Source organism: Panthera leo, chromosome B3 (genome assembly GCF_018350215.1).
Source record: "Panthera leo isolate Ple1 chromosome B3, P.leo_Ple1_pat1.1, whole genome shotgun sequence".
NCBI classification, from domain to species: Eukaryota; Metazoa; Chordata; class Mammalia; order Carnivora; family Felidae; genus Panthera; species Panthera leo.
In genome coordinates this window covers 132,728,926-132,739,397 of record NC_056684.1, presented here as the reverse complement: position 1 = coordinate 132,739,397, position 10,472 = coordinate 132,728,926, and the positions used below count along the sequence as shown (strand labels likewise).

The 10,472-nt window shown below is 43.4% G+C and overlaps 1 protein-coding gene across 7 annotated transcripts in view; it reads right to left on the bottom strand.

Annotated features, from left to right (window-relative positions):
• Window positions 1–10,472, bottom strand: part of TDP1 (tyrosyl-DNA phosphodiesterase 1) — a 92,059-nt gene that overhangs the window by 72,418 nt on the left and 9,169 nt on the right. For all 7 annotated transcript variants that reach the window (XM_042944047.1, XM_042944049.1, XM_042944050.1 and 4 more), the window contains 3 exons: window positions 9,625–9,680; window positions 7,882–7,978; window positions 3,711–3,745 (listed from right to left, as the gene is read on the bottom strand). In XM_042944047.1, the coding sequence (XP_042799981.1) occupies window positions 3,711–3,745; window positions 7,882–7,978; window positions 9,625–9,680 (188 nt within the window). The remainder of the gene's footprint in view (window positions 1–3,710; window positions 3,746–7,881; window positions 7,979–9,624; window positions 9,681–10,472) is intronic.

Genomic DNA, 10,472 nt, shown 5'->3' with positions numbered 1-10,472 from the left:
GGCTTCCCAATGTTTCCTAATTATTTCAGGAACCTAAGTTCTCTCAATATAACTAGCGACTCCGCAAGGCAGTAGCTCCACCTTCTATGCATTGGGGCCAAAATGCTCCTCAATACCTACTGATGTCAGTTCAGGCATGGGGGGCAAAATGGACCACTGGTTCTCTCCAAATAACGCGAATACTTGGACAGGATAGGGTCAGCATAAGAAGGTATGGCAAAGAAAAGAGGAGATACATAGCTCTGGGCAAAATGAGAATTTAACCCAAGCCAGCAAACAGTAAGTTAATGCAAAGCTGGAGAACTGACAGCTGCTGAACCAATCTTTCCTCCATTTATGAAACGTGCTCCCCGAAATCTGGGCAGATTTACATACACAGTTGCCAAGTTAGCAGCTGACTGTAATTAAGACGACGACCAGTTATGAATTCAAGATGGAAGTTTCACAAATATTTCCATTAATCAAGGCATCAATTATCAGGAAAATCATGTACTGCTGTCAGTGAATCCCACCCAACAGAATCCTGAACTAATCTGAGGGGACCCAGATCCTCCTCAAACAAAATGGCATAAACTAATAAAATCACGAAAATGGATAAGGTAGAAGAAATGAGAGCACCCTTGGAGAAATGCTGACCTACATACTATCTGGGAAGTTGTGGGGGAAGCAAGAGGGACAATTCCCCAATCTGAAACCGTTCCTGTAAAGGGGCGAGACGACAGAGCTACGCAGAGCCCGTGTGCCAGGCCTTCCAGAGGCTCCACAGCACAGCCCTCACACCCGTCCCGGAGGCTCTCGCAGTCTCCGCTTGCAACCACACGGTCTATGGCTAGAAGGTAATGGGAATGATCAAGGTTCCCCAATGAGTCCAAAGGGCCTGTCTGGATCCCCTGTGCCTGGATCATCTCACTGGGCACGGCTTCAACAGGGAAGAACGGGCCACAGATCCTTCACACAACCGGTGTGTGAACGGACGGCTGGCTGGGACAGTGTGGTCTAGGCAAGATGAAGCAGGAAGTCATGTGTGCCGGGAGGCCTGGCTACAGCTGCCAGCAGAGAGAGGTGCCCTGCCCACCCCACAGTCTGCCACTGGCTCCCAGTTAGGTGGAGACATTCACTGGCCAGCTGCTTTGGCTGCCCTCCTTCCCTGCTGTGGATTCTCAGGGCCAGAGGCATTTTTCCTCCCAGCTCTGGGGGACATTGAAAAGCTTCCGAATTCTAAAGCACTGGGTGACAGGCCCTGGGACTGCGTGGCATCCTGCAGAAACCTGGAGCAAGAATGTTTATTGTACCTAACAGGACTATGACAGGGGCTACATTGTGGTCCTCTCCAGATGCCTTGTGCACAGTACATGGTCAATGCATGCTTGCTGAAGTGAATGTCATCTCAAAGACTATTTCCTGTTTACTGTGGTAACTACACACTGTCAAGTTGGGGAGGCACTTTATACCCCAGCACCACACAAGCCGGAAGGTTTCCTGTTTCTAAATCCTAGGTTTTCCCCTCTCTCGCCAAAACACTACGAGCTGCGAGAACTATTAAGTCCCAAGACACGAGAACCATATTTCAATATAACAGGTATTTAATGAATGCCTGAAAAACTTTTTCTTAAAGTTTATTCATTTCGAAAGACAAAGTGAGCACACAAGCAGATAAGGGGCAGAAAGGAGGAGACACAGAATCCGTAGCAGACTCTGCGCCAGGAGGGCAGAGCCCGATGCAGGGCTTAACTCATGAACGGTGAGATCACAGCCTTAGCCAAGATCAAGCGTCACATGCTTCGCTGACTGGGCAACCCTGGCACCCCTCTTTAGAATTTTTTAAATGAGTCACTGAAAGTCACTAAGACCTGAGTTAAAAAAAAAGACAATTTTAATCTCCTAGAGATACTGGCATCTTAATATAAACTACACAGACCATGTGTCTGGGAAGGGCTCTGTTGTCATTACTTCTCTAGGCATTTACCACTCCAAGTGAGCAACTCTGTGGAGTGTAACCTGCTAAGTGTGTAGCGGGGGGGGGGGGGGGGGGGGGGATGGGGAAGGAAAAGACCAAAGAAAAAAATGAGGTCAATTTTAGCAGTGAACAAATGAGAATTAAAACTTAAAATGGGTTTGGGACACCTGGGTGGCTTCGTCAGTTAAGCTGCCAGCTTGGAGCCTGCCTGGATTCTCCTCTGCCTCTCCCCTGCTCAATCTCTCAAACTTACAAAAAAGGAAAGGAAAGGAAAGAAAGGAAGATGGAATTCGTAGGCTCCCCTCCTCCTCAGCGTGCAGGTGCAGTGTGATGATGCCCATGAAATGCCAACTGCTGGCAGAGAACATGTGGCCAGGGCAGAAAGCTGGCACTAAAGACCTAGTAAATCACATCCAGGGCCCGAGTGAGTAACAGTATTTTAGAATCTGTATTTAATGCTAGGGTTCCAGCTAAGGGCAATGGACTAGGATCCATTTGGTGCAATCCATTACTGGTAGAATTGCCTACCCATGACAGGGTGACAACTGCCATCCACCACTCAGGTCTCTCGTGATGCAGAGCGGGGAGCCTAAGATGCCTATTCAGTCTATTCAAGGCTATTGTCTATTTTTTGCTGAAATTAGCACTGAGCTCACAGGATGCTATATGAGTAATTTATACCTGAGCTAAATGCTTAAGTTCACAATAATCCTCAAACCCTGTCCCGTTACAGGCTACTGATTAGGGATAGTTGGTAAATAACATTTATCCAAGGGCATCTAAGAGCAGATAATGGAGGGCCGATATGTATCCTCTTAAAAAATGGCTCCATTCTTCCTGCTATGGTTCTATTTTAAGATAGACCGTATGCTTCAAACTGTACTTTGCCAAAGAATGGTGAACAGACGTCCTTATTTCAAGTCACCATAACATCAAGAAAACAATGGTCATACCAAGACTGAGGGCTAATTCCTCTTAGGAGATTGCTTGCCACCCTAGAGACTGATACCTGAAGGACTACATCTGCAACACCAAGCCATTTCCACCGCTGGTCTAGAAGAGGCGGCTCTGTCCTGTTCTTTTGAAAACGCTTTCTAGCAAAATGTGATTTATACAAACAGGGACAACCATATATTTTTCTTATTTATAGAATATGTAAAAAGTCTCAGCAAAACAGGAGTCAAACTGATCATTAGACACATGTCAGGTAGGAAGTAACAGAAGCTTTTCTTGTCTAGTTTATAAAGTCTCAAAATTATTCCAAAACAAGTTTCTGATAGCGCTTGAGCAGAGACGGCATCAGCTTCTCCCGTCAACTTTGTAGAATAGTTTTTCTTTTCATCACAGCTGACCTAACAATATTCTATTGAATGCAACTCAGCATCTTAAGCAATCACCAGACCTTTTTTAAGTTGTGGAATCCACAGGAACATGACTGACACGTACAGTCATCCATAACCACGGACCACACAACCATAATCTATTCCCCACCCCCCAGTTGGCTGTAAGAAATGCCCTAAACAGAAAGAAAGCAGAGACCGCATCATGGATTCAGACTTTCATGTTGAGAGCCAGAATCCAAGGACTTTGTCTTGAGACAGTGAACAGTTCCACTGTCTCTACTTCCTTACTGATAGCTTTTTCCCCCCTTGGCAAAACTGTCAGCCCTAAGTTCCTTTAAGGGCACTTTTAGAAAAGCATCCTTTGCTCTACTAAAATCATACCCTCCCCATTTCAAAAAAAATTTGCTTACGTATGGTGTGTTCCAAATGCAATATCCAACTTTGCCTAGGATAAAAAAAAAGAAGTTGAGTCACTTTTAATAAACTCAATATCCCTATCTATTGGAAATTAAGTTAGAAAAGATTCAGGACAACTTTGTTTTTACTGCCCTCTAGTGGAAAGGCCCTGGATTGACAATACAACTTTGAATAATCCTATCCAGCGAGGCTCATTAAAGTTAGCCAGAATGATTTTATACATACTGCATTTTAATAAAGTATTTTGAGACAGAGCATGAATGCACAAGAGATGGGGGGAGAGAGGGGGAGGGAGGGAGGCAGGGAATCCCAAGCAGGTTCCATACTGTCAGCACAGAACCCAATGCAGGGCTTGAACTCATGACCAATGAGATCATGACCTGAGCCCAAATCAGACACTTTCACTGAGCCACCCACCTGCCCTGACACATACCACATTTTTAATTACAATAATCAGAAACAAGAAGCCTGATTTCTTTAGTTGAAAACAAAAAACAAAACAAAACAAAAGGCAAAACAAAACGAGAACCTATGCAAAGTTTTACAATTAGATATCTGGTTTATACAGAAATTAAAGTTATCAGAGTTTCCAGAGTATATTTAAAAGAACTAATATGGTAGCAGCACACATTATCATGTTACAAGTTGTCTTCTATTGGTAACATAGCAAGTGCTGAAAAGAGGTAACAATTTCCCTATTACAAAATGGTACCTTCACAAATAGGGGTATTAAATTTAAATTTAAAACATTTTAACACCCAGTATAGCAAGACCTTAGTTAAGCAGAATATGCCCCGAGATGTAGGCCATGAAAGAGTTAAACAGAAAGGCCCCAACAGTGAGGAACGCAGGTGGGACACAGATTGCATCTTCACAACTTTGCAAGACTTAAATCTCTAAGCCTCATCTTTTAAGTCTTTCTTCTCCTCTTTAAAATAAGGATACTGTTAGGGGATTCAGAATTTTAGGAGTAAATGACAATAACATGAAGTGCCTGGAAGAGAGGGCCTGAATGGGGGAAGCACTCTACAAATGGAAGAAAATACTATTAAAATCAAGCCCTCCACCCCAACAGGGCAGATGTGTGGACCTGTTTGCTGGAGGCAGAAATGGGCAACTGGAACACACAAGTGAGTAGGACACAGCCTGTCTTGGGGCTGCTCAGACAGGTGGCCCCGCTCCGTACACTTTTAAACTCCGTGTTTAGGGATGCTCACAGACCAGAACCCATTTGTGTGGTCTGCCAAAGATGACAGGGAAAACAATACGTCTTCAAAATTACAAAATTAGAATGAGGACTGCTTCTCTGTAAACTGATGATTAGCTCAGAAAGAGCAATGGTCGGGAGACTTGGCTTTTGAGTTTAGTTTTGCTGTAAGTTGTTGCCTCTCTGGCAAATTTCAGTACAAGCACATGGATGATAATTTCAACAGGTAATAGTTAATGGGGCAAATGTACCAAATCTTTGGCTCAACAACCTAGTAAAGAAGACTATTAGCAATCCATCCTAAAGATGAACAAGTTAGGCTTGAAGAGGTTAAGTGATGGACTCCATGACGGTAGGTGGAGAACTGGGACAGAACCCAGGCGATATGACCTTGACCACCATAAGGCCTCAACCTCTGGCCCAGGCCCCACATATGCAAAATGTGACTATCTGTTGATTCTGTGCCTGGTATGCCTCCATTTCATCAAATGACACTATGTTGCCAAAAAAACAAAATAGCCAAGAATTCATCTTATAGACAAGGTATAATGGTATTTTAACAAGTTATGATGGGGCCACAATCCTACACTTCAGACTAGAGCTGGGTGGGACCTTCTGAACAGCTCTTTGCAAGAGGTAAAGAACACAGTGGGTCATCATGCCCTCTAGTGGCCGGCCTGGTACACGCCACCAGACATGCCCCACACCTGAACTTTCGTGATTAGGTACCTCGTATTTGAAAAACACTTTCTATGTCCACTGATTTCATCACTGGTTTTTAGGATTCCTTTGTTATTTTCTGTCCACTATTAATCTGATGAGAACTATCCTACTGCAGTTTAACCTCTTCTTGTTTTGGAAGCATAAGCACAACAATGGCATTTTACGCAACTTCGTAGCAGAGGCTTATCTATGTAGAAGGTGAGCCACAAACATGTTGGGTAAAGGAATGCCGGTTTTAAAATTCCAACTGTAGAAAGTACTGTGGGTTATATCACAGGAAAAATCTGAGACAGGTTCCAGATTGATCAGATTGAGATTTCTCACTTTTAATGTTTAAAAATAACCACATATGCACAGGTAACATTTTGTAGTTGAAACATTAAAAGGAATTGGAACTCTTACATTTTATATGGACAGGAGAAAAGACTCTGGAAAGAAAATGGGGAAAAAAAAATAGGTTCTATGTAGTTCACTCTGGTCAGTGCACTCCAAGAGCAGAAACCTTGAGGCAATTTTACCATGGCAGGGAGACAAAGGGGCTTATGGGAGGGTCTTATCACGGCTGTTCACAAATGGACTGATGAGCCTCCTGAATAGCAAAGGTCAACATCACACCAGCCACTTCAGAACCACTATTTCCACAAGAAGGAAATCCTACTATGAAAAATTCTTGCTTCTCTCTCCCCAGTTTGCCTGCTTCTTGCATGAAGTGCCACACGTAATATTCTTTCAGGCATGGCATCAAAAGCAACCAGTTATGATCAAAGTCCAAGACTTACATTATATTTTTACGTACTGGCTGAAAAGCATTAGGACAGAATTAAGGAACTGTATCAAGAACCTGGCCAACTTTTTGGCCTTTTCTGCTTTGCTTTGGTCCCAGCGAACCAAACAGATATACCTGTTACAAGACCACTTAGTGTCCCCTCATTAAGTCTGGATCATTTCCATCACGACTCACACAGCTAGTTTTTAAACAGGCTTAATTTGTTCATCTGTCCAGTATAGACGTTGGATGCAATTCAGGTGGAAAATTTGAGAGGACTACAGGTCAACTGTCAGCAGCAGCTAACACCAGTCAGATAAGTCGTCAAAATAAAAAGTTTCAAGTTGCACTCACAGAAAACAACAGCCACTGAATTGCATCCAGATAACCTGGTCAGGTTCGAGGACACTGGCAAACTAGATGCAAACAGGAGTACCAGCAGGTTGGGGAAAGATTGGGATTGTTACAACTAAAGAATGCTTGAACCTGAAAGAAAACTAAAGTACAACGGAGAACTTTAAATACAAACATCAGTCACCTCTGGAAGAAGATTTCTTTTATGTGGCTCCAGAGATGGGAAGTCAGGACCCACGTATAAAAAGTAAAAGGAAATGCTGAGGATTAAATTTTCTGTGTCAACTTGGCTAGGTCACAATACCCACACATTTGGTCACATGTTGCCATGAAGGTATTTTAGATGAGGTTAACAGCTTTAATATTTTGAAGTTTTTGTGAGAGAGACAGAGTGCAAGTGGGGGAGAGGCAGAGAGAGAGCGCATGAGAAAGAGAGAGAGAGAGAGAGAGAGAGAGAGAGAGAGAGAGACAGAATCCGAAGCAGGTTCCAGGCTCAGGGCTGTTGGCACAGAGCCCAAAGTGAGGCTCTAACTCACAAACTGCAAGATCATGACCTGAGCCAAAGTCAGACACTCAACTAACTGAGCCACCCAGGCGCCCCTAGATGAGGTTAACATTTAAGTTAATAGACCAAATGCAATAGATTACTCTTTGTTTGGGACCTCAACCAGTCTGTTGAAGGCCTAAGTGAAGGACCAACTCCCTCAAGGCAGAGAGAATTCAGTCTCCAGACTGTCTTTGGACTTAAGCTGTGGCATCTACTTTTCTCAGTCTCCAGCCTGCAGGCTTACCCTTACAAGATTTGGGCTTGCCAGGCCCCACAATCATGCGAGCCAGTTCTTTTAAAATAAGTCTTTCTGCACAAACATACCCTATGGGTTCTGTTCCTCTGGAGAACCTAATACTGAGATACCAGGTCAACATAAAGAAATATCCTTCCGACACAGGGCTACCCACACACAAGACAGGTTATCCCAGGAAGCCTTTAAGCCAAGGCTAGACAAGTATCTGTTGGTGAAGGACAAAAGACTCTTGCCCTTACATGGGTGGACAGACTCAATGTCTACATTTCCTTCTAACAGAGTAAGCATGACTGCAAACAGAAGTAGCTCACCTGGCAGAGGGAAATGTTTTCATAAGGCTTGGCCTGGGCATGTAAGTGAGCCTTGGCTTCTCGTTTATCTCCATGCACAAGCAGGATTGGTTTCTTCCTGAAAGGAGATCAGAAATATTTAGAATACATCTTTTCTAAAGCTGGACTCTTGGCCAGTTAAGGAATGCTAGTTTCCTTACCACACGTGTTTCTGGCCTTAGTGGTAGTTGAGTACGGAGCTGAGGACAGAGCTAGCAGAGTACTACTACTGAGTTCATCTTCACTAACCAGTTACCTTTACAATGGGGTCACGTGGCCTGATCCCGAAACTCTGTTGCGACCCAGAGATGTTGTGACTCCAGAAAATTCCTAATTATCCTCTTTGGTCCAAAATAACACAGTTTGCTCTGTATTCATGGGTTCAGGCTTAGACAGATTAAAAGATAAACAATTATTGTTATCTAGTATGCTCTTTTCTTTCCCTTCCTTTGGACCAAGTCAAAGAGCATTTCCTCATTAGACTTATATTTACTCAACTCCTGTGTACTAGGTACTATCCTAGTCCCGGGAGATACAACAGTGAACAAGCCTAGGCCCACGGCATGATGCAGACTCATTGAGAGGTGGTTATGTTTCAGTGAAACAAGGCATCATCTTGTGACCAAGTGCAGCTCAATGAAATTTAAGTGTCGTGTGGGACTTCTAGGAGGCTGCTCAGAGGGAGCAGAGCTGGGATGTGGCCTTTTTGTCCTTTTTCCTTCCTGCCACTTGGAACACAGACCGGTGACCTGGAGCTCTGGGTGCCATCCTGGACCATGAAGGCATCTGAAGACATGCACCAGGATGGTGGGACAGAAAGACAGAATGGGTGGCTAAGTCCCTGAGAACCATGGCAGCCCCGAAATCCAGACCACGAATGTCTACCATCTAGACTTGTTAGGCTGGAGAAGTTTTTTCCTCTCATTTAAGCCACAGTTATTTTTGCTTTTCTGTTACATGCAGCTAAAACTAATTCTTTGTGTCACAGGTCAAATACAAGCTTTTGATGGTCCAAGCCGCTTGGGAAATTTCAATAGCATTTTACCTACTATTACTAGAGGTCTCCAGAATCTAATGTCCTAAATGCACCAAGGACTTTGAGGACCCTTACAGTCATTTTCCTGTAGGAAAATTCCTACATTCCTCCATTCCACCTGCTGCTATGGGACTCTGCTAGGTGAATGTCAGAAACAAGACAGGTGGCAGGTGACTGTGTGATGCTATCTTTATTTTGTTTGCACTGCCTAACACCGGGCTAAGGAACTGTGAACAACACTGAAAAATCCATCACTTCCATAATCTGGATAAAGGAAGGTTCTAAGACTCCCTTCATTAGCTCCTCAACTACAGGAATCATCATTTGCAAAGCAAAGATTCTTTGAACACTGCTGTGCTAAGTGCAGCATGGCATGCTTCCAAGTCTAGAAAGCAGGTCGCAATGATCTTTTCCTTCACACTAATGTCAAAGTTCTCTTATTTAGGTTGGCATTTGTCCCTCTGTGCTTCTGGACACAACAAGACAAATGCAAAAATTTGTATTAGGAATGCATGTGATTAGTTAGAAGAGCTCAACAAATGCTGTTTTCCCTACGTAACTCTGATTTTGTATGCTTAATAGTTTCAAAAGATACTCTAAGATGAACAGCAGTTGCTTGAGAAATGCTAATCTTGTGTTTTAATGTCCCATTACAGTTACAATTTTATCAGTCATATTGTGGTACTCACCTGAACTGTGGTGGATACTGTTTTATGAGCCAGTCCACATCAAAGCAGTAGTTAAACTAGACAGGGAAAGAAAAGGAATGGAGTTATGGGTAATTCAGCCAAGCAATCTGTAATGAGAAGAGTTTGGCAGCTGAATTGAAGGCAACTCTAGACTAATCAACTCCAAGTATTTACAAACCTGGACATTGATGCTGGAGTACTCAGACCTAAAATACATCTTGAAGGCAATACCCAATGCAAGGGATCCGAATCAGTGGAGTAATGCGTGAGAAAACAGGGTCTGAGGCAAGGATCCTGCATGCTTTGGCAGTATTTGTATTTCTAAATAGTCTTACTATGTATTTTCAACAGCCTCAGATTAATTTAAGTAAAAGGGCTTACAGATTTATCCCCTTTCCCCTAGGTAATTATAAACGAGGCCTTTTACAAAGGAACATTTCCTTTCAGCCTAACTTATGAGCTAGCTTTGTGAATAGGCCTCTGGGACTGGACACTCACTAGGCTTATAACAATTCTATCTTGACTCCAAGTTCTGCACTGAACTTACCTGTGGGGACTCCTCCCCATGCCTTGGTAATCCTTGGCCCTCTACCTGGACCTAGCACCTCAGTCTAGCTAAGAGAACACAAATTCACCCCATGTTCCATCTGGAGACTAGGATTTCAGAGGTCAAGCTGAACAGAAACCATTCAGACAGCTTTGCTCTCTTCATGGATGTGACTGGTTTTCTGTCTGAGAGCCTGGAATCATGAACGTAATTCATCAACACAAGGGGACCAGCTCTATAAAGGAGGAACAATCAAACATGCCGAAGTAACTGTAACTTCTACTCCATTCTTTTTGGTAGG